General features: G+C 43.8%; 1 protein-coding gene and 1 pseudogene across 1 annotated transcript; one reads left to right on the forward strand and one right to left on the reverse strand.

The window, feature by feature from the left end:
- Positions 1-3,012: 3,012 nt before the first annotated feature.
- LOC149326185 (uncharacterized) lies at positions 3,013-8,917 on the reverse strand (annotated as a pseudogene).
- A 460-nt stretch (positions 8,918-9,377) lies between these two features.
- Positions 9,378-24,592, forward strand: LOC149326186 (uncharacterized). The gene is made up of 3 exons (XM_089564493.1): positions 9,378-9,582; positions 22,804-22,884; positions 23,685-24,592. The coding sequence occupies exons 1-3, from the start codon at positions 9,378-9,380 to the stop codon at positions 24,407-24,409; spliced, it is 1,011 nt and encodes a 336-aa protein (XP_089420619.1). The 3' UTR covers positions 24,410-24,592.
- Positions 24,593-24,801: the final 209 nt, after the last annotated feature.

The raw sequence follows: 24,801 nt of genomic DNA on the forward strand, positions 1-24,801 counted from the left end.
AGCCTGTCGTAACTGCAGCGAGCGAAACTCCCGCGACAGCAGACGATGTAGAAAAGCTCGACTGCAGCGCCACTAGTTCCCGTGACCGCCACTTTAGCCACCTTCCGAGCGGAGCTGCGAAACTGAAACTGTCTAGGAACGTTGACCGAATCCTAGCCTACTCATCAGGAAAGCCAAAAGGACACTCATGAACCAGTAAACAGCGGCAAGTACAATAGAATATATAATTCACCACACAATACAGCACAGGTATTGCAGAGCTACAGCCATCTACCCTAAAACATGCGCCAATTTGACAAGCTGTCTTCTGGAATGCCCCAAGGCCTTTCAGCCTCTAAGTGACCAAATAATAATTCTATGACTACTACTAACTGCCCACCACTAGAGTACACACACTGCAGGCTTTATTTACTCTATTGCTCTATGTGGTCAGATGTTCTCTTATTACCACAACTCAAATGGGAATCCCAATGACAGCTTAATTTAAGCTGTTCAACCAGTGCACGCCAGTGAGTTCTGCTAAACAACCCTTGAGCAAAGAAGAAAAAAGAATGTGGTGCCCAATTTAATTCTCGTTAATCCTTCCTTCCTTTTCTATTTCAAGCCTAATGCCGATCCTGTGGAAAGATATATTCGAAATAGTTCACTAAAGAAATTTTTGCTCAGAAGGCAGTCCCCATTATCCTCACTATTTAAATCCTTCTAATTCAAGCAAAATCATTGAAAACACTTCCATGTCACTTTGTACATTGATACAGTCCACTGAGATCATTGCACGCATAATTTTCCAGGTCATGAGCATCAAGCAGTGGTGTCATGCAAAGTTGTCAGCTGTGGTATTGATGGTTGCTTTCTCTGGAAACTTGTACACATCGGCTTGTCAATAATGGCCTGAAAAACAACGGAGAACAAATGAGCGTCACCAGAAAACAAACACAAATGCCACAAGCAGTGGGGTCTGTGTGCTTTTGTGCCAATGGCAATGCACCAGGAAGCGAGAATACACAAATTTCATGTCCGACTACACATTCTGCTGTTTTCGTTCTTATGCAAGCACATAATGTGAAAGGACATGGGTAGGGAAAAGAAGTGCAATGGTAATCTATTGCAAACTGCGATTACAAATTTTTTCAACTGATGTTTTCTAACAGCTAAAATGCAATGTCACTTGTGATATTTTTAGCACAGCTGGTCTGGATAGTTCTTTTGGCACAGACAGATGGATTCTCATGCACATAACTTTGCACATGCATAGAAGTGAAGCTAAGGTTCTGCATACGTTCGTAGCAGGTTCTTCATCAGGCATGTACTCTGCATCCTCCAAATACTGCTCCTCATGCCTGCAACTTGAAACAACGTGTAGTAGAGTAAGGAGAAGTCTCCAAGAACACAACAGCATTGTTTATATGCTTTGTGTATTGAATACGTATAATGCAGTCCTAGATCAACAGATTGAGTCATGAGGAGACTCACTCAGGCTCATATACAGATGATCATCTCAGTGGTGATCGAGTCGGATCTGGACTCAAATTCAGATTATGATCCGAGCCCATAGCAAGTCTGAGCTCAGGCTCATATTAAGATCTGTGTTTTTGCTACAACGTTCCAAGCTTAAGGTCTTCTTGCCTCCTTTATTACCGACAGCAGAGAGGAGGAATGATTCATTGCCGCTATTAAAAGATGATTGAGGGCGAGGCAGGCTGGCGATGTATGTGGGTGACTGAAGAATGGAATAGCGTGGAAGTAAGGAAGACAGGATTTCGTCCCATCCCCACTGCTAGTTTACGTGGGTGCAGTAATGAGCCGGTAGCTTAGTTCGAGTCCCTCCATGCTGCAGACAGTTCATATTACTACAATGATTTGCAATCAGCATAACGTTCGTGACAGGTAGATAAGCTGTCCACTTTTGGCATAAACTTGACCCAAACAGCGCCAGACCAAGACCATGCGTTCGTGAGCCTTAATTAGGATCTTTGTAGCCACACATATGCACGGCCGAAAAGTTTGACCAGATTACCAAGCAGGCAGCAGATAAGAGGATGAGATAGTGGTCACACGTTCTGGCCACATATGCGGCAGCAGGGTCATCAGGGGATAACGCAGTGCATCCAACATTGAGGTTTTTTTTGCCATGGCATCGACCGACTGCCAGCTTACAATGCGACCCTATGCGCTGCCACAGAAAAATTTTGACTTGTGACATCACATGACTGTTTGAGGCTGTGGCCTAATCGTCCCTGTAGTGACATGTGACAACACAGTACGTAGGTCAGAAAGAGATCTCCTCCACTGACTCTTTGAAAGTATGATTAAACACAAAAATATGGCTACATTCATGCATTACAGCAAGCCAATACAAATTCAATAAAGTATTTTCAATTCGGGACATGAGAAATGCATACACAACCAACCAAACATTTGCTCAACCAGAAAAAGAATGCTTCAGTTGCGATTTCAAGCTTAATATCCAACTGGAATGCAAAATCACTCCTGCCTTACTTTTATACTCTTTTCCTCTGAAACTTCCAAGCACAAATATTTTTCCAAATAACAGACAAAAAAAGCAGATATGAAATAAATAAAACGATGGCTAGAAGAAGAGGCGTTACCACAACTAAGAAAGGCAACAATTTGTGAACCTAGAGGAGATAGTGCACAACTTTCAAGAAACTCTTACAAAACACACAATGTCAAATGAGCGATCAGACATCAAGAAAAAGCAGAATGAAGAAACTGTACAACACGTCACAGAAATCGGAAATACAGCATAGAATAAAAAATAGCCTAGAATGGGAAAAGAATGAACAGACTAGGATTAATAAAGCTCAAAGAAAAGAACAGCCAGTAGAAAAAACAATGAACCACTTTAACCTACTAGGCGAGGTGCGACTCGCCACAGGCCTCATACAAAGGGGATGCCAGCAGTTATCCATTTATCTAGGGAAGATCTCTTGGTGCATAGTACAAAGACAGGTCTCGAAATACAATGTTTTATCGGACAGGAGCATCAAGCTATGGATCGGCAGAGACTGATTGCAGTTCTTCCTCTGGAATGCTCTTTCCCATGGCTACTGGTGTTTCTCTATTGCCTGCAACACCGAGAAGACACAAAAAATGCTCAGCACAAACACAAACAAAGGACGCCAGAATTATTCAGCATGACTATGGGATGTAGTCCTGCTCTTTAAAATAGACCATTCAGTGGAACTGAAGGGTATCATGCATTTTCATTCCTTTGAAGCGGCTATATTAGGACGTGGAAAAAGGATTTTATACTTGCATGACAAGAGGACTACTACCGTATACAAAAAAAATACTATGGTGATATGCCTTGAAGATGTTTGTACCAGTTTTGGGCGTAAACTGCTGGTTACAGGTAACGCCATCGGGATATGATTCATCAGCTTCCACAAGTCACCATAAAGCACCATTAACGGTTTTCAAACATTACGCCACAGAATTCATAAATCATCACCCTTTTTACCGCAAAGCTATAGACTGCAAAAGAACTAATAGTTGCATTTTCTATGCGATTGCGAAGACAGAAGAACACAGACATCCGAGAAGAAATGCGAATGGCGCGGTCTCCAAGAACGTGCTGTCTTTGCTAAAGCCTTATACAAGAGAAGTAAGACATGGAAATCTCACTGGTGACCGAGACAGTGAGATAGTCATGGCTGAAGATAAACACCTAATCAATTTACGCAAATTAACGCCAATTACAGCTTTACAGCCTATTGCGTCTACTGTGCGCACGACGTCGTGATCTTGAGCCGGGAAAAGTATGTGCACGACGCGACCGTAGCGCCGCGCGCTCGATGAAGACTGTTCGGGTTCGGCGGTTCGGCTGCGTAGGGAGCCCACATGTCAGGCGACAGCCAGGCGACATGTAGGCTCTCTACGGCTGTACGGCCGCAGCAGCAGCGGACTTAAAAAAGCCGGATACATGCAAATTGAGTTTGGGCCCACCGGGCACGGGAGTTTGGTTACGACTTATTACGCCACACACTGCACTTTTACTCAATGGAAAGCAATGATTATTATTGTTCCTTCTGATAAATTGCCGGAAAACTAGTTCTACTTTACCTCTGTTTCCTCACATGCCTGGCTATGCTTTTTAATTGTGAACTGCTAGAACTTAATGTGACACTCTTTAACTTAAAGTTGCAGTTCACACGGCTCCACTATTTCAGGCAGGCAGCCACTTCACTGAACAGAGGGATGTAGCATTGCTAAAAAAGCTCAGTAATGCTGAAATGAAATGATTAAGCTTTTTATTAGAACGCTATTTATTAAGGCGGAAGCCTTTAATGCCTCATCGTTGTAAGCAGGAGTTGTCGACAGAAATGTCACGCTTTTCAATTGGTCAAAATGCTCGTGACGTCACAGTGCGCGAATTTCAAATGGGGCCAATTGTACTTTGGCTAGCAACCATGCAACCCATTAAAGGGATCGTATAGTGATGCTTCAGCTAAGTGGGACTGAGTTTAGTTAATTGCTTAATTAATCAATTAGCCTAATTAAGATAGAGGAGAATCAAGAAGTCAGAAGAAAGAGGAAAAGAAAAGAAAGACGCGCGTCGCAGCAACAACCGCGTCCGCGAAACAGACGCTGCTGAAAAAACAGATAAGCGGCCGAAGCTCCACCACCACCCACTTCCCCACCCAGTTCGACGTTGCTCGTTCCGACGTTTCTCGTTTCATATACATTGTGTCGAGCATCCTAGACAGTTCCAACATTTGACAGGTGAATGACAGAACACGATGGATATAATTACAATAATGTAAATATCAAATAGCCTAATTAACCTTTCTAGTCAGACCGCATAAATCAATAAAACCGAGTACGAAATTGGTCGAGTTGGGGAATCGAACCAGGGCCTCCGGAGTGCGAGACGAGCACGCTAGCCACTCCGCCATGCCAGCTGAATGGTTTGGAATGAACAAAGGCGCGTCTAGCTAATACGGTGTCTTCGTTCACTCCCATCTTCCCCCTTCCCTTACGGCGAGGTTCAGGTGTCCACCCAGATATGCGAGAGAGATACATTTCCTTTCCTCAAAAATAAATTCACCGTCCAGCAAGGCATAGAGCTGAATGGGCGATGGCGTTCTGTGGACTCCCTGGCAGCGTTGCAAGACGCTGTCGCATTCCACTCTTACAGGCGAAGCATAACATCTTAACCACACATCAGTTACACAAGCAGACAACCAATGGACGCGTCATTCGCTGGCAGCACTTGAATCATCATTCACAACCACATTCGTGGCAGAATGCTGTACTCAGGCTTTCGCCTTACACCACTTTAGTCGCCAAAGTGTCACCAGATTTTTCGTTTGCAGAGCACTTGGGACAACACCAGGACCGCCAGTATCCTCCTCCTTCACAGATACGCATGACCTGTTGCAAAACAGAAAGAGAATTTTAGTGCATGTGTATGACAAAGTTGTGAGGGCAAATTATTACCAGTGAAAACATTCGAGGCATTGGTAACATGCAATCATCTTCAACTCGCCATCATCCTTCTCTTTGCATTGTGCACAGCACCAGACAGCTCCATTTTTCTTTGCTGCAACTAAACAGGTGATAAATATTCACTGAGACAAAGTAGTCCAGGTACAAATGTAATCAAGAGAAAACATTCTTACTAGATGATGTGAGCAGCAGCCATGCATCTGGCGTAAAATACTTTTTCAGTTTGGGTAAAGATACCCTGTAGTTGAGAAGGGCACTTAGCAGCTGCTCAGGACGGACTTCAATGTCCTGCTCATCCAAGAGGCCCTGTCCATTAAGAACATGTACTGCAGCATCCTAGCCAGCTATGCCAGCTAAAAGCAATGAAAAAAAAAATTCATGGAGAAATATAATTTACATTTGTGTGCATCAGAAAATGTCAACAAAGATATAGTTTTGTAGCCTTCTAAGAACACTTTGCTTTTTGTTTTTCTTGCATGACACCAAATGGCACCGTAGCATTTAGTGTTCAAAGGGAGCGTGCAACAGTGCAAAAAAGTTATGAGGTGAGCATTGCACGCAGCTGCCTATGAGTTTAGACGATTCCGTAGCCGACAGCTGACGCATGCCAAAAGTGAGGAGAGTGGAGACGTGATAAGAGTGCAGGGCCGGTTTTCTTTGCCAGCAGCAGCTGAAGAGGGGTACACATGAGAGTAGTGGACACCCCTGACTCCTGCACTTCCCTCATGGTTATGAGACTGCATGTGTAAAACTCGCGTTACCTGTCGATTGTATACGCTTCAAATATATGCCTTAAATTCTCACAGTGCACCATCAGCGTACTAAAATTTCATTAATATCATTTATGAAAACATTTCTGTGCTTTTGTGGCTTCGGGTAACATCTGTTTAGTGTAAATGCTTGCTGTGTGAACTCTCTAGCATTTATTTCGTTTTGATTTTCTTTCTGCTTTAAAGTCTCCAGATGAAAACTGCATGACACTAAACCCGCATGTACCGAAAAATTGCAGGCTTTTCTCAGCTGTACTCAGTTTACTGCTAACAAATTAAAAAAGAAACTGGTGGTTTGAAATGGCTAAGCACAAAATATTGTGTGAAAGCACCACCTTATACCTCAAATGTGATTGAGGTTTCCACTGACCCAGGGAGCCAGTTATGTGCCTTTCCTTTCCTTTAAATCAATGTGGTCTAAACCTTCCACTGGTTCCACTGGTTAAAGGCACATGACTGTCTCAATTTGTAGGTGAATGTCACCACCAAAAGGGCAAGTGCTCTTTTTAGTGCCAGCCTTACTGATGGACAAAGCTGCACCGAATGCCTGCTACACTTTTGCTGTTCATCTGATATCACACTTGTTTGGGCCATTTTTATGAAGCACATTAAAATATCTTACGTGCGTCTTGTGCCTCAGCTGTCAGTTCCTTAAAAGGTACTGGTTCTCCCTGTCTCTTGCGCTTCTGAATTTTCCGCTGACGAAGGCGCTTGGTGGGACGCCCTTTGGCTTTGACAATGGGACGTTTAATGGCACATCCTTCCTCAGTCACTTTTTCCGCCACTTCCTTTGTGACCGTTTTTTCTAATGTACTAAGACCGCTTTTGGGTGCTCCCTCATCTTCATTGCTGCCATCGGACTGTATAGAACCGCACATTTTGTCCGTCTCGCTTCCCTTCAGCCATGCTGTGTTTAAATCTTCAAGAATCCTTAATCGCCTTGCAAAGGTTTCCGGCTTGCAGTCAGCCAAAGTGTCAGCCGTGGCTTTTAGAGTTTGCATTGCAAAATTATAACGCTGATTTCGATTCATTTTTTCAAAGCTTGGTCCAGGCATTGAGAGGATTTCAAGATCTTCTGTGGCCCCATGGTATTCATTGTTGGCTTGCTCACTTGATGACACAAAGTCACTCTGATACCATTTAAACCAGCGCTTTCGAACTGCCTGTTGGAGGTCTGGCTCAACATCAAACTTTACGCAAACGACCAAGAAATGGCAACACAGTAGGCCCATCTTGGAAAAGAAAGTGCAGTCGCACACTTGTTCTTTTAGCGGTATGTGATGCCAGCCTTCACCAGTTGTAGAAGCCACAGCATACTGTTTTTCAGCCGTCTGTCTCACTTCGGCGTCACTATATTCAGCTTTGATTAGCTGTTTCCTGATCATTGAACAAGCATATGGTGTCAGCACTTTTGAACACACTTCTTCAACTTTGTGCACTGTGATGTGGTTGTAAAACTGACAAGCTTTCAGCAGGGTTACTGAGCGGGCCACTTTTCGTTGCATTATGGTTTCTAAATTCAGTAATCTGCTCAAGGCATCGTGAAGCTTTGTAGACGATGAGAGGGCTGTTTTTATGAAACCATTATGTGCTTCTACCCGGTTAGTCGTGTTTGCTCCACAGGTAAACTCTTGGTCACAGATGTGATGGGCCCACATGTTCTTCATAGAGTTCCAGTTCTTCTCAAAGTATTGCACAGCTTCTTTACTGGCAAGCCTTTCAAACTCGCGTCTTGCTTCATCATACTTGTTTGCTGTTGGTGCATGCAACATTTGGTTGAATACCTCCATCATAAGGTCTCGTTCTTCGATAGACCTTGCAAATTGGCTGGCTGCTGTTCTAAATGCCTTTACAACATGAAATTAGCACAGTTGTACCGATGGCACACTAGGAAAAGTGCTTCGAATTGCATTGATCTCTGAAAAATCTTTGTCTACGACAATTACACCTGTCTTTTCGGAACATGGGTTTTCCTTGACGAAAAGCTCCATCATTTTGGAGACATGGTGACACTGCTCAGAAGGAACAAAAGCGTATGCGACCACCTGGCTGTCTCCACAACCGTCTTGTACTAACAAAACAAAAAGTGGCATCTTAAGTTTGTTGGTTCTGTAAGTAGCGTCCAGTAGCAGCACTTCTGGAAATGACTGATAAGCCTGCTGCATGTGCGGTGTCTGGATGAGAAGAACCTGGAGTTGTTTATCATCATCAGTGACAGGTATAATTTTTGCTTTGTGTCGTTCACGACATTTCTCAATCTCTTTAACCAGTAGTTGGACCTCATCCGCTCCATAAATTGAATGCTTGAGGTTGTGCAAGTCTTTAGTTGTCACTGTCTTTCCTGCAAGTAATGTGATCAATTCATTACTAAACTATTCCTTTCAAAAGCAAGGCTTTGCTAGTAAAAAATGAGCTCATCAGAAGAAAAATCAAGCACATTCCTTACCTGTCTTTTCGACTAGCTTTCCAACTATTACACTCGGCAGGACATTCAGTTCCATCAGCGGAAGCACATACTTTTTTTCTTCTTCTGTGAGCCAACAACTCTCTGGACATGACTAAAAAATTTCTCTGCTGACTTCGTGGTTGTGGTTGCAGTCAAGTTTTGTTCTTTCAAGCTGCTGGCTTGTGCGTCGTGCTGCGAATACAACTGTAGCCAGACACCCTTTCTTCATTATCCTGCATACAGTTTAGAAACTGTAATCAAACTGACATGCTTGCATGCTTGAGAAATTTCAATTCCATGTGGCAACAATTGGGGCAAGTTGGTAGTAAAACCTTAAAACATGGAAAAGCGTGCACAAAGCCAGAGGGCTGTAAACCCTTAGAAGACCAGAGAGTTGGGATAGTTTGTTCGTATTTATGGCTGGTAAAGCGTGAAAGGAAAGACATGGACAGGAAGGAAGACACGGTAAGGACAGACCCTCTCTTGTGTCTTTGTCCTTCCACACAGGTCGCAAAAATAGCAGACTGGCTAAGCACAGAAATTTGTCAGTAGCACTAGTTTACAATGGGCACTTAACATCTTTACATGCTGCGAATATGAAAGCATTCTTTTACCTAAAGGCTTTTACACGAAAGGCCTTCACAACAGAAGCATTTCACCTAAAGACTGACACAAAGGACTTTACCCTGATGGCATTTACCTTGAAGACCTTCCCCCAGGTGAAGGCCTGCCAGGTGCACACACCTGGCAGGTCCCAGAACACATTTACCATGAAGGCCTTCACACTAAAGGCCTTCACTCAGGTGAAGGCCTGCCAGGTGTACCCACCTGGCAGGTTTCCTACAACCCTGTGGGCCGCCTACCACAAAGCTGGCTTCAGGGACGTAGGCGCGAGTATTTCGTTTTTTGAGGAACGGAAATGGCACAGTAATTAATTGTCTCACATATCTCGGTGGACACCGAACGGAACCGCGCCGTAAGGGAAGGGGGGAAGGTGGGAGAGAAAGATGAAAGAGAGAAGGAGGTGCCATAATGGAGGGCTCCGAAATAATTATCTCTAAGATGCACTGACATCGCACTGCACACGGGCGCCTTTGCGTTTCGCCTTCATCAAAACGCGGCCGCCGCGGACGGGTTCGAACCCGGGAACGTATGCCGGAAACCGGAAAATGCGTCTAGTAGTGCCGCTGCACTAAAATTTCAGTCAGTTGTCAAAAAGTTTGCACAGTGCAAATAAATAGCTGCAACCTGACGTTGTTTTTTTTTGTTTTCTGCCATATGAGATTATAGTAACCATTATCAGTACACAGGCCCGAGCCCACAAAGTGTCCTAGACGGAGTCGCCGCATCCAAGAAAGTATTGAATCACACCGTTGCTGAGGTCGTACGCCTGTTGCTGTGCGCCTGAGCTCTCCTCCATGCTTGCAAATTTGTCGCATTTGCATATTTCAGCTTCTTCTCCAGTCGCTCCAAGCCAGCACTGAGCCGCGCATTCACCACTTCCACGTCTTTGTAGCTTTAACTACAAAAAGGACATTGTTCTGCACTTGAAACTCACGGAACGCTCTGTCGAACTCGGCAAAGTCTTTGAACCGCGCTCCAAGCGCGATGGCCATCCTCGGGCGCTGTCCTAATAGTCGAGCGCACCGCCAAGCCACGCAACTTGCCCGCTAATGGTACAGCGCAAGGTACAGCGTCCTCCACTACCGGCCCTTTCTCCGGGTGATTATTACAGTGGCCTGGCAAAATTTTCCCGCCAAAACTCGCGTTGCGGCCTCTGGGAGAGAGGGGTGGAAGAGGGCGCCAAACAGAGCACAGCCCGCGGTCCTGGTTGCCGCCGCGGAACACCCAGCAAACCATGAATATGCAGAGGATGTCCACAAATGGTCCTAACGTCCAATGTCTATGTATCGACATCCTCTGCATGTTGAGAGGACTGTCGGATTCAGATATCAGTTAGTGGATATTCAGACGACATTCATACACGTTTTTCTTCCATCACAGTGGAAGATTTGGAAATGCGCGAACAGCTTACCAGAACCAGATTTTTTTTGGAGGCATCCATATATGTGAACACATTAAAATTATGTTGCCTTTAGATTTTAATTTTTCTTGCTTTCGCAATCTGAAGTTTTCAGGAATGAATTATTTAAGCAGTCAGCAATTACATGCTTTGATTTTATTTTATGCAAGCAAATGCATGTGCAGTACGATTATTTGAAGAAACTTCTCAAGTTAGACTGAAAGCCACAAACGCCGCGAATTTAAAACCAGAACGGCAACTAGAACTCTATTGACATTAGGCAGCCTAACGGCCATGGGCATCATCATTAGCCGCGGCGACCGCGGAGCGATGTTTTCTTGGTTCCTTTCAGCGTTCCTTTGCACATTTTATTTTTTCGCGTGATCACATTTTCTTCGTTGTGGCGCAAAGCTTGTGCGCGTCGTATACCGTCCTCTGCCAGCATTGTGCAGTGTACTGGGGGACTACGTGAAGAACGGCAATAATGGTGAGTTTTTGCACACTTTTCTCTCAAACAAGTGTTCGTTTGTGGCATTGTGCAGTTTTCGTGCTGGCGATTTCACCAGCCGGTTTATCGGTTCATGGAGTGCATTGATAGCTTAAAAATGCGTGGCGTTTACTTAACTGGATTTGTCCCCGAAGCGGAGACATGGTACAGTAGTGGCGCGGGAATGGCTGTGGCGAACAAGGTTGGTGGCAGTTAGCTGTGCCTTAATGTTGGAATAGGCTGCACTTTGATGGAACACATTCCACAGCACATTTCGGCCGTCTGGCATGCTATGACCCTCACTACAAAGGTAGACAGTTTCCAGTCTCCGGCGGCGCAAGAAGACAGTTTTGGCAGATCATATGTTGGTGCAAAATTTGCTAACAGGTCCCCTTTCGTTGCTGCTTTTCTCTTCAAAACTAACTGGGCTTTATTTTTAGTCGAGCTGTTCTGTCTAAATTTGCCTTTTGCGGTCTGACATTGCTTTTTCATTTTTGTGCTTTTTAAAAACCTTTGTGGGTTCTTTCTCACTTGTAATTTTCTCCTATTTCAGTTGTTGCTCACTTCATGATATTTGGTTCTTGAATATTTTTGTCTTTCAGCTTGTGGTTTCTATAACTTTTGCTGAAAATTTCTTTTTATTGCAGTGTGTCAATGCAAGCAGTGCTGTGAAAATTCTTTCTACTGTTCGTGTGCCCCAGTACGGGGTTACATTATATAAAATGAGAGTTGCAAATTGTAGACCTGTAATGCAACTGGGTGCGACCATCCTTCTCTCCTGTTCATTTTCAGGTATTTTGGAGAGCATGTTGAGAAAAGAGGCTGTCTGTATGTTGTCACTCACTAGCTGCATTTGCTCCATCAAGACAAAGAGCTGGTATGAAACTGATTGTTTTTCGTGCTTCATTCTTAGGTTATTAGTCATGACCTATGGAAAACAAATAGCTTTCACCAAATATATTCTAGTTCTTCATTAAAGACAGGCTAATTGCCAACTACTGCCACATCTTTCATCTTAACATAACACATAAAAATTCAAGCAATCATGTTTCACTGGCCTCATTAACTCACTTGAAACTTGTTTTCCCACTCGTCCCAACTTTGGTTCCGCAAATGCTTTCATGAAGCACAATTTATAATGTTCGGTAATGATTAACATACTTTTATAGTTTCTGGGTCTGGAAAGATCTTTGATTTTAGACGTCTCCAAGGCATGTTTCTATGTTAAGCTCCAGGTTTCTACAATAAGACGAAGGCACCTCAACAATGACTATTTGGTTTTCTACAGGATCGCTAACTTTCTTTCTAACTTCACATCATTTGACTGTTAATGCAACCAACTCTAATGGTGTTCCAATCCTTTCAGGCATGTCTCAAGGATGTGCTTTAGCATGTTAATTCTTTGTGACCTGTTTTAGCAGTTCATTTAGTGTTGTTTCTGCTTGTTTTTTGCTGCTTATTGTGTCATCTACTGCAAAATAACTGATGGTTATTTGCATCACTTCAGACTGAATTCAGTAACGCTATGTAATGCTTTCTCTAGAATGTGGAGCTTTACTTTTTGTTACAAATTTATGAGCATTTCTCATAACCAGGCACCCTGTTCTTGTTATTTTTAAAAATAGTTGCCTTGACTTTCTGCATATAAGTACTTTAGCATGCATTATACAACTTTTAGCAAAAATTTATGGAAGTCCAACTAGTATTGCTTAAATAATATCAAAATCTAATTGCATGCTGATGCATTTAGAAAACAATTTTTGCAATGGCAGTGAAAAAGTATTTGTATCCAACCTTTGTCTTGCTTAAGAGGGTTAACTGCACTGCTGAGCTGGTTGGTTTTCAGACATAATAAAGGATTTTTTGTGCAACGGGGACACAACACAAAAAAGACGACAACACGGGTGCTTACTCCAACTGTTTACTCCAGCTTACTCCAGCTGTCGCTTGATTAAACACTTGGAGTAAGCGCCCATGTTGTCGTCTTTCTTGTGTTGTGTCCCCGTTGCGCAAAAAATCGTTTATTATGTGTGTCTTGCTTAATTTATAATATCCTCGTCCTGTGTGGGCCCTGGTTGGTCTGCTTATAAATGGCCTCAAGAATGTGCACACTTGCTCAATGCATTTCATCCTGCTTGCTTAGCTTACTGCAAACAACTTAGACATAAAAAAACTAATATCACAGCCTCCTCACTCTTTGCCATAAGGTGTCTTCTGTCTCTTTACAAGACCACAACTGACTCTGATTGTCACACCTGCTACTTCATATCTGTGTGCATCAAGCACCCTCACCAAATATGATGATATATGCATGTTCATTTCTGCTGAAAACATGCTGTGATTAGCACCACTGTCCTGATGCAGTATAGTTGGATACAACTAAAGAATGAAGCAGCAGATGACCCTCAAAGGAGGCCCTCCAGTCAATGGCGTGGACCACTTTTCTTGAGGCAGTGGATAATCCCCTTTCATCTGCAGCTCCCTGTGATGTCACGCTAGCCAGCTCAAGGGGATTAACCTTGACATCATGAGAATCGGTCAATGTCATTGGGTGGAGGGCCTGCTTTGAGAGGTATTTTTCGCTCAATTCTTGAGTTGTACCCACTGTAGTCGCTAACCGACATTAATCACAATTGCTGCACATGCTAACTTCTTTTAATCTCTTTGCAAAAGTGCCGTTGCATATATGGGCTTGAAATTCTTGTTTGGTGTCCTTGTGTTTCAGTTTGCTGTGGCTTGCCCTTCCCTTTTGTACTAAGCATTCAGGTGATCACATTTGATCTTTGTACCCTAAAACCAGTGTGGATTTAGTCTGCTTTAGTATCTCAGGATGTCCTTTTATTTGAACTGTCCTATACTTAACGAATATTTGTGTTCTTGGATACTGGTCTATTTTCTTTCCTCCTCTTTGTTGTTTTTTTGTGGGTTTGTGATTGTGCATATAGGCAGTAGTAAACTGTCAACCCTTTTAGCTGGTGAGTACAACTAAAAAAAATGCCGATGCGAAAGGGTAGGCGCTGCTTTATTCATAGCGTTTAGAAATGTATGAGATAGAGGATTGCTTTAGAAACAAATCAGCCTACGTGCCAGCCCATTCCAATTTTGTTCCCATCCATGTTTCCTCATGCTGCATTCCCCGTTTATGATCTACCAACCAGACTTATTACGATATCGACCATTCACGGCTCTTTTTGCCATGTGTGCTTTCATACTGAATGTGTCCTATCGTTCTGCATAGATGCTGTTCGATCGAACAAGATGTTCTCAACAACACTGGCTGTTGTTGAACTTGAAGCCCATGGTGTTGGTGGGTCGTCCGCCTTCTCGCCCCTCATTTTCTTCCACGTACAGGTGGTAAAATTACCATTGCCCACCTTTTTTATTTTCAAATTGGATTAAGCCTGTTATACCTCAGTCGTGCAGGCAGGGACTTATTCACAACCCCGTTATACTTAGTGGCACGGGCAGGGACACTATTTTTTGCTCTTTCTATCGTCCCACACCTAATCATGGTGCGGGCTCGATTTTCGGACGCCTGATGAGCGTCCTTGTTTTCTTTCTTTGCTGGTACTCATCCTTGCGCTGTGTTGCCTCAGTTGTTGAAGTATGAACATGCTTGCACGAAGTACAGGTTGCCCCAGTGTGAAGCTAGCTAAGGAGAGGTCATGTTGCACAAAACAACCAGTTCTAGCTGTTACTCCTTCACAAGAGCAATTTCGCATTCCTCCACCAGAGATAAAACTATAACAAATAAAAAAAGTGCGAGTCACTGGTGCTTATGCAGTTCTCATTGGCTGAATGTGTTTCGTTTCATACCAGAGGCACGTTTAATTGCATAGACAGCAGCGCCTATATAGAAAAATTCTGCGCCTGCTTCGACCTGACGTATGCCGCAGACTTTATGACTATTGTTATATGTGATTAGGAGCCCCAACGGAAAATCGAGTCCCGCGCGCGGGTCAGCCCTGCGACGATTAGGGTCGGGGTTTTACTGTTGTCGCCTCTGATTCGGAGCGATTCGGCACGAGCACGCCGTTGTGCTTTTGAGCGCAACTATTTAGCTGCCACGAATCTCCCTGTCAGCAATTCGGATACCCCCGTAAAAGGACTCCAAATAAAGCGGAATAGAATTGCCACCGCGCATCGCTTTATTTACAGACTGCAACGCCAGCGTGAGCATGCAGCAGCACCACAAGACGCCGCGCCGAGCAGTACGTCCCACGTATTGCCAAACCATATCCCGTAGACGCATTCGAGCAGACGACGCTCAGGAGTGCGATCACGTGACGTGACGTCACTTCCGTCAACAGTCAAAATGGCCGCTTTAATGGTCGCGGTTGCAGTCACGGTGTTTTCGGGAAGTTGTATACAAGTGGTTCCAAGACCAGTGCAAGCCGCCTAATTGGATCCAGGATACTTGCCTCTGAATGGTTAAAGTGCGTCGATTCCAAGGTGCTATGTAAGCCGCGCGGTTGGGCGCTAGACATGCGTATTGCATTGGTCTTCAAACCATCGTAGGACCTATGCGGTGGCGATGTCACGAAGCGTTTGTTTGGAGCCGTTTGTGGCCGTTGCAGTCACTTTCACTTCTCGGACACTGTCACTATGCTGTGTAATTTATGCACGCACAGGAAATTCACCATGAGCAGCCTCGTTTCTCCAAGGTGAGCAGTTGTTACTCGTCGCTGTCCGTGGTGATCCTCACAGGAATTAGAAACGCTAGCAACACCCACAAACGGCTACAAACAAACGCTTCGTGACATCGCCACCGCGTAGGTCCTACGTTGGTTTGAAGGCCAATGCAATACGCATATCTAGCATCCAACCGCGCGGCTTACATAGCACCTTGGAATCGACGCACTTTAGCCATTCAGGGGCAAGTATCCTGGATCCAACTAGGTGGCTTGCACTGGTATTGTAACCACTTGCTTACAACTGCCCGAAAACACCGGGACTGCCGCCGCGACCTTTAAAACAGCCATTTTGACTGTTGACAAAAGTGACGTCATGTCACGTGATTGCACTCCTGGGCGTCGTCTGCTCGAGTGCGTCTACGGGATATGGTTTGGCAATACGCTACCGGGCCTCACATTTGGAAATGCAGTCCTGTGCATAAAATCAGAAGCACAGTCAAGGCTAGAGGTCAGACAAAGAAGTGTAGGAAGGCTAGCCTTGGGAGCCCGTGGGAACACTCCAAATGAGGGAGTCCAGGGAGATATGGGTTGGGCGTCGTTCAAGATTCGGGAGGCAATCAGCAAACTGAAATATGATCAGAGACTAACCCAAATGGAGGAAACAAGCTGGGCAAAAAAGGTGTACACGTATCTGTACATGAAAAGTATTAACACAAAATGGACTAATAGAACCCGAAAGCTAAGGACGAAGTATTTACGGGTGAGGGATGGGACGCAACAAAATACTAACTTGAAAGCGGAGGAAAAGGAGGCTGAAAGATGTGGAAAGAAAGAATGCAGGAAAAATCGGCGCTAGTCATATATAGGACACGAAAACAGGACATCAAAAAAGAGCGATTATTCGATAATTTGCGGGGCAGTTCACTGCTTTTTGAGGCTACGACAGGGATTCTGAGAACAAAAACGTATAGGTCCAAATTTGAAGAAGTGGATATTTTGTGCTCTGTTTGTAAAACGGAGACCATAGAGCACTTGGTTCTGAGGTGCACAGAACTCCGCCCAGCCCTCCCAGAGGGGGCAGCAACAGCCATAGAGATAGCGCTGGGATTTATTGGGGAGGACGGGCGAATGGATGGGAAAAGCATGACATTGACGAAGGGGAGGTTGGAGGATTGGTGGCGGAAATCAAGGGAGGGGTGAATTTGGAGGGGAAAAGGATAGCCAGACCAGACATTGTAAGAGCGAAAGTGAAAGAAAGGGAAACCAAAAATAAATTAACAGTGGGGGAAGTATATAGGCTAGGTGGCGAAAGCTGCCGCCCGGTACACAGGGTAAAGCCATTATCGTCCATCCTTCCATCCACTTTTCGTGTGTTGAAGGTTGCGCCAGTTCTTTAATCTGTTGCTTTACATATTAGATTTTGTGTGTTGTCAGTCTGTGAGAAGAAGAAAGAAGCTTTGCAGAAGGAAATCTATGCGCATAGAGAGCAACGATAACTGCATGCGATGCGGTGAATGTCACTTTTGCATCGTGCACGTGCGAAGATATGGTCCGTCTTTGTGCGCGCGTGCCCAAATGTTACGCGTAGTCACGTAAGATGTTGGCTTAATAGCGCCTTTGCCAGTAGCATGAAAGCCGCAGCTGTGTATAACCACATTAACAGACAAATTTGCTTCAATGAAACCTACCGGAGTTATTCCTTTAAATCTGCTACTTCAATACATGCATTTGCGGGTAAGTAGACGCAATAGGCTGTAAAGCTGTAATTGGCATTAATTTGCATAAATTGATTAGGTGTTTATCTTCAGCCATGACCATCTCACTGTCTCGGTCGCCAGTGAGATTTCCATGTCTTATTTCTCTTGTATAAGGCTTTAGCAAAGACAGCACGTTCTTGGAGACCGCGCCATTCGCATTTCTTCTCGGATGTCTGTGTTCTTCTGTCTTCGCAATCGCATAGAAAATGCAACTATTAGTTCTTTTGCAGTCTATAGCTTTGCGGTAAAAAAGGGTGATGATTTATGAATTCTGTGAAGTTATGTTTGAAAACTGTTAATGGTGCTTTATGGTGACTTGTGGAAGCTGATGAATCATATCCCGATGGCGTTACCTGTAACCAGCAGTTTACGCCCAAAACTGGTACAAACAGCTTCAAGGCATATCACCATAGTATTTTTTTTGTATACGGTAGTAGTCCTCTTGTCATGCAAGTATAAAATCCTTTTTCCACGTCCTAATATAGCCGCTTCAAAGGAATGAAAAATGCATGATACCCTTCAGTTCCACTGAATTGTCTATTTTAAAGAGCAGGACTACATCCCATAGTCATACTGAATAATTCTGGCGTCCTTTGTTTGTGTTTGTGCTGAGCATTTTTTGTGTCTTCTCGGTGTTGCAGGCAATAGAGAAACACCAGTAGCCATGGGAAAGAGCATTCCAGAGGAAGAACTGCAATCAGTCTCTGCCGATCCATAGCTTGATGCTCCTGTCCTATAAAACATTGTATTTCGAGACCTGTCTTTGTACTATGCACCAAGAGATCTTCCCTAGATAAATGGATAACTGCTGGCATCCCCTTTGTATGAGGCCTGTGGCGAGTCGCACCTCGCCTAGTAGGTTAAAGTGGTTCATTGTTTTTTCTACTGGCTGTTCTTTTCTTTGAGCTTTATTAATCCTAGTCTGTTCATTCTTTTCCCATTCTAGGCTATTTTTTATTCTATGCTGTATTTCCGATTTCTGTGACGTGTTGTACAGTTTCTTCATTCTGGTTTTTCTTGGTGTCTGATCGCTCATTTGCCATTGTGTGTTTTGTAAGAGTTTCTTGAAAGTTGTGCACTATCTCCTCTAGGTTCACAAATTGTTGCCTTTCTTAGTTGTGGTAACGCCTCTTCTTCTAGCCATCGTTTTATTTATTTCATATCTGCTTTTTTTGTCTGTTATTTGGAAAAATATTTGTGCTTGGAAGTTTCAGAGGAAAAGAGTATAAAAGTAAGGCAGGAGTGATTTTGCATTCCAGTTGGATATTAAGCTTGAAATCGCAACTGAAGCATTCTTTTTCTGGTTGAGCAAATGTTTGGTTGGTTGTGTATGCATTTCTCATGTCCCGAATTGAAAATACTTTATTGAATTTGTATTGGCTTGCTGTAATGCATGAATGTAGCCATATTTTTGTGTTTAGTCATACTTTCAAAGAGTCAGTGGAGGAGATCTCTTTCTGACCTACGTACTGTGTTGTCACATGTCACTACAGGGACGATTAGGCCACAGCCTCAAACAGTCATGTGATGTCACAAGTCAAAATTTTTCTGTGGCAGCGCATAGGGTCGCATTGTAAGCTGGCAGTCGGTCGATGCCATGGCAAAAAAAACCTCAATGTTGGATGCACTGCGTTATCCCCTGATGACCCTGCTGCCGCATATGTGGCCAGAACGCGTGACTACTATCTCATCCTCTTATCTGCTGCCTGCTTGGTAATCTGGTCAAACTTTTCGGCCGTGCATATGTGTGGCTACAGAGATCCTAATTAAGGCTCACGAACGCATGGTCTTGGTCTGGCGCTGTTTGGGTCAAGTTTATGCCAAAAGTGGACAGCTTATCTACCTGTCACGAACGTTTTGCTGATTGCAAATCATTGTAGTAATATGAACTGTCTGCAGCATGGAGGGACTCGAACTAAGCTACCGGCTCATTACTGCACCCACGTAAACTAGCAGTGGGGATGGGACGAAATCCTGTCTTCCTTACTTCCACGCTATTCCCTTCTTCGGTCACCCACAGACATCGCCAGCCTGCCTCTCCCTCAATCATCTTTTAATAGCGGCAATGAATCATTCCTCCTCTCTGCTGTCGGTAATAAAGGAGGCAAGAAGACCTTAAGCTTGGAACGTTGTAGCAAAAACACAGATCTTAATATGAGCCTGAGCTCAGACTTGCTATGGGCTCGGATCATAATCTGAATTTGAGTCCAGATCCGACTCGATCACCACTGAGATGATCATCTGTATATGAGCCTGAGTGAGTCTCCTCATGACTCAATCTGTTGATCTAGGACTGCATTATACGTATTCAATACACAAAGCATATAAACAATGCTGTTGTGTTCTTGGAGACTTCTCCTTACTCTACTACACGTTGTTTCAAGTTGCAGGCATGAGGAGCAGTATTTGGAGGATGCAGAGTACATGCCTGATGAAGAACCTGCTACGAACGTATGCAGAACCTTAGCTTCACTTCTATGCATGTGCAAAGTTATGTGCATGAGAATCCATCTGTCTGTGCCAAAAGAACTATCCAGACCAGCTGTGCTAAAAATATCAGAAGTGACATTGCATTTTAGCTGTTAGAAAACATCAGTTGAAAAAATTTGTAATCGCAGTTTGCAATAGATTACCATTGCACTTCTTTTTCCCTACCCATGTCCTTTCACATTATGTGCTTGCATAAGAACGAAAACAGCAGAATGTGTAGTCGGACATGAAATTTGTGTATTCTCGCTTCCTTGTGCATTGCCAGTGGCATAAAAGCACACAGACCCCACTGCTTGTGGCATTTGTGTTTGTTTTCTGGTGACGCTCATTTGTTCTCCATTGTTTTTCAGGCCATTATTGACAAGCCGATGTGTACAAGTTTCCAGAGAAAGCAACCATCAATGCCACACCTGACAACTTTGCATGACACCACTGCTTGATGCTCATGACCTGGAAAATTATGCGTGCAATGATCTCAGTGGACTGTATCAATGTACAAAGTGACATGGAAGTGTTTTCAATAATTTTGCTTGAATTAGAAGGATTTAAATAGTGAGGATAATGGGGACTGCCTTCTGAGCAAAAATTTCTTTAGTGAACTCTTTTCGAATATATCTTTCCACAGGATCGGCATTAGGCTTGAAATAGAAAAGGAAGGAAGGATTAACGAGAATTAAATTGGGCACCACATTCTTTCTTCTTCTTTGCTCAATGGTTGTTTAGCAGAACTCACTGGCGTGCACTGGTTGAACAGCTTAAATTAAGCTGTCATTGGGATTCCCATTTGAGTTGTGGTAATAAGAGAACATCTGACCACATAGAGCAATAGAGTAAATAAAGCCTGCAGTGTGTGTACTCTAGTGGTGGGCAGTTAGTAGTAGTCATAGAATCATTATTTGGTCACTTAGAGGCTGAAAGGCCTTGGGGCATTCCAGAAGACAGCTTGTCAAATTGGCGCATGTTTTAGGGTAGATGGCTGTAGCTCTGCAATACCTGTGCTGTATTGTGTGGTGAATTATATATTCTATTGTACTTGCCGCTGTTTACTGGTTCATGAGTGTCCTTTTGGCTTTCCTGATGAGTAGGCTAGGATTCGGTGTCATTGGTCACTAGTGACCTACCTTGTTTTGTCATTGCACATAGCATTAGTGACTTTCCTTACTGTATTCCTTGATGTGTTCATTTAGCCTGTATTCTGAGATCTTCCATTTCATTTTGAGGTCTTTTTAAGAGCAGGGTACATTTAGCTGTATGCAGTGTAACGCGACAGTGTTTGTTTTAGTTCTCTAACAATACTGAATGTATATCTACGCACCTGGAATTCATGGTGTACAGATTTCATGTCATGGTGTTGGTATGGGCTTTGATTTGTTTTTGAGCTGGAAATTGTTTTACTATAATGCAAAGCAATTTAAAAAAGTTGGCCTATGTTTTTGTTATGCTGTGCGCCCTAGTGATGCTATACACTAATGCACAATGTAGTGCCAGTTTTACGAGATTTACTGGCCCACAGTGTTCGTGTTTTTGTTTTCTCTGACTGGTTCCCTTGCATCACAAAATGTCCGTTGAACGAGTAAAGTGCTGCTATGATTTCCGCTAAAAATAATGCAACAACTAATCACAAGTCGCACTTTAATTCGCTCTTTCTCGCCACATTCACTCTCGCTGCAGTGGTGGCCTAGTCATTGGAGCGTGCATCTCACATGTAGGATGTGCAGGGTTGGATTCCCTGTGCCACTGGGTACCCACCAGTACATTGTGCAAGCTTTTTCCCTGGCTCCTTTTGGATGGAATGCTTGGAAATGGGTTTTAGACTTCCCCTGGTGTTGATGAAGGTCCCTATACCACGATGCTCTTTGACCAATGCTGCCCTTGCCTCTTAAAAAAATTCGTCACTGTCATCATCAGCCCCACACTCTCACTGCTTTCGATGAGCTCACTCACCTCATCATCATGTTCACAGAGATGAGCTTCCGTGCCATCCATGGTGTTAGAAAAGCTGGTCACCTTAAACGTTTTTCAGAGCAGCGCATTGAAAAACTCAGTCACGATAATTTCTTCCTTTTTTCCCCCGTTTCTCATCCCAAAATTGGAGATGCTGCTACTGCACAAGTAAATGTGGTATGCTCTAACTGCACCTAAGATAGAACAGCGAACAGTTTCAGATGTGTTCCTACTCTATTAATTTATTAATTGCACTATTGAAGACAGTGAGGGAGAACATCACGTTGGGTAAATTGGCAACATTCGTGGGCATGTTTAACCTGGACGTTTTCACCAGTCACCATTTTCTTGAAGCTTTTTTTCTGTGCGCAATACAGCTACCACAAATGGTTTAGTAAAAAATACTGGCTGTACCAATGTTTTGTGTGATTAAGCAGTAATGACACTCGTTATATTTTAAACTTGTGTGGGCAAACTTTTACTGTCCTTCCCATGAAGACTGGAATTGTCCGAGTTCATTCTTCAATGCCATGGCTGTTGGCTCAGTTTTAGTAGGTGTATAAATTTGTAGGCAGTTGTCAGTCATTTGAGCGTAGGTATAGCAGTCATCTGCATGCAGAAACGGTCTGGAATGTTTGCTTTTGAGTTCACTTCTTTTCAGGCTCGCCCTACTCAATTTACACAACTTGAAAAAGCTGTTTTACGAGAGTGTATTCCATATTCACTGTGTTGTACACATGACACTACGTGAGTTGTTGCACCTGTAATCTTTTGTCTTAGTGAATGTAGTCTGCTTTTCACATGCAGGCTTGCGCTCCAGGGACCAGAAACATGGGGTTCCTTCATCGCAGAACTCTCCAGGTTCGAATCTGCATTTCTTCTCCATATATGCTTTCCTGAAAGTTATGTTCCAAAGAGCAGTTTGTAGGATACGGAAGCTGTAGTTAACTGAACTGTGGCAAATGACAGTGTATGCCTTTGATACTCTGTTATGTGTGAACTACTGACCGAACTGTCACCCTTGTGAGTTCAGTTCATTGATGCAAAAACTTTACAGGGCCCAAGGCCTCATCCGGGTTTTAGCCTTTAGTCTTTTCCTCCTCTTGGACACTGTGTGAGCAGCAACTGAAACAAAAAAAATGGTGTTGTCCTCTGTGCTAAGCATACGTCACTGTCACTTTTAAGACTACCCGTGTGGACTTTGTACAGTTTCTAGTTTAGTTTAGTTTATGGGGTTTAACGTCCCAAAGCGACTCAGGCTATGAGAGACGCCGTAGTGAAGGACTCCGGAAATTTCGACCACCTGGGGTTTTTAACATGCACTGACATCGCACAGTACACGTCTGTCGTGTTGTGAATAGTGCAAGCCTTGGAGTCAAATGCAGGAACTGTGCATGGATTACAAAGGCTGCCCTATTTTTTTGGCAGTGATAACACTTCTTGTAGCCTAATTTTTTTTGCCTGCGTGCAGAATTGATGATAGAGACATCTTGTTTCAGGCCTGATTTTTCCTTAAGGCAAATTTGTTGAATAAAACTTGATAGATACCCATAGATATGATGAGTGTATCCTCCGCATTCAACTTTTATTTCTAATTCGAAGTGAACATTGGCTTGTTGGTTCATGCTGTTTATTTAAAGTACTCTGCTTGTGCAACACAGATTCAGTCGTGACACAGAGCGACCATGGCGCACCTGCTGTGCAAGATTCAACCAGTGAAAGGCACCCTGCGAGCCACTGCATGGAATCTGCTCCTCCTGGCATGGATAACGACCGGGGTAATCCCACAGGAAATAAGCTGCACAAATGCACCCACTGCAACAAGGGATTCAAAACAAGATCCCAGCTAGTCGTGCATCTCCGAGTCCATACCGGCGACCGCCCATACCATTGTAATTACTGTGGAATGAGCTTTGCCCATAAGTTTACCCTAAAGCGACACCAGCGCATTCACACAGGCGAGTGTCCCTACCATTGTGACCACTGTGGCAGCAGCTTTACACAATTTACTGCTCTGAAGAGACATGAGCGGACTCACTCAAGCGACCGCCCATACCGCTGTGATGACTGTGGGAACAGCTTTGCATTGAAGAGTCACCTGGTGGTACACCAGCGCACTCACACAGCCGGACGCCCTTACCGTTGCGACCACTGTGGCAGCAGCTTTGCACAAAGGAGCAGCCTAGTGGTGCACATCCGTACCCACACGGGTGAAAAGCCGTTTCAGTGCCAGCTGTGCCCCATGGCTTTTGCGGTACGTTCAGTCCTTGTGAGTCACGTTAGATCCCATAAGGGTGAAAAACCCTACCAATGTGGCTTGTGCCAAAAGAGATTCACTCAGAGCCATAATTTGAACTACCACAAGAACGCTGCTCACAAAAAATAGCAATGGTCCATGGTGCCCCTGGTATAAGTGCTTTGCTAACTGCCAATTTGTGTACAAGCTAGCAAGATTCTAGCTGACTACCCTTTAAAAAGTGTAGCTAATCTGCATCATTAATTACATTTTAAGCTTTGTTCATTTCGACAAACTTGTCAGAAAACGACATTTTTTGTGTCTTTAGACTACACACCCGCTCCGAGTCATTCCTGAAGACGAATAGGAAGCCTGCTGTGCTTATAAACCCGCATAAATGGGAATAAAATCACGGTCATACATGAATGCCATCACTTGTTGTTGGACTGAGACTTTCAAGAACATTGTACCCGGTATTATTCACTGGCGGTAGTTGTCACCTTGCCTCAATAAAGAGATTTGGGGGAGTGACAGGTGGCAAA

This window comes from Amblyomma mixtum, chromosome 10 (genome assembly GCF_055824585.1).
Source record: "Amblyomma mixtum isolate Tamu chromosome 10, ASM5582458v1, whole genome shotgun sequence".
NCBI lineage: Eukaryota > Metazoa > Arthropoda > Arachnida > Ixodida > Ixodidae > Amblyomma > Amblyomma mixtum.

Coding starts and splice junctions, on each gene's coding strand:
- LOC149326186 (XM_089564493.1), top strand. CDS start 9,378: ATGGCATTTACCTTGAAGACCTTCCCCCAGGTGAAGGCCTGCCAGGTG. Junction 9,583..22,803: donor CTTCAGGGACGTAGGCGCGA/GTATTTCGTTTT, acceptor CTTTTGTCTTAG/TGAATGTAGTCTGCTTTTCA. Junction 22,885..23,684: donor TTCATCGCAGAACTCTCCAG/GTTCGAATCTGC, acceptor TGTGCAACACAG/ATTCAGTCGTGACACAGAGC.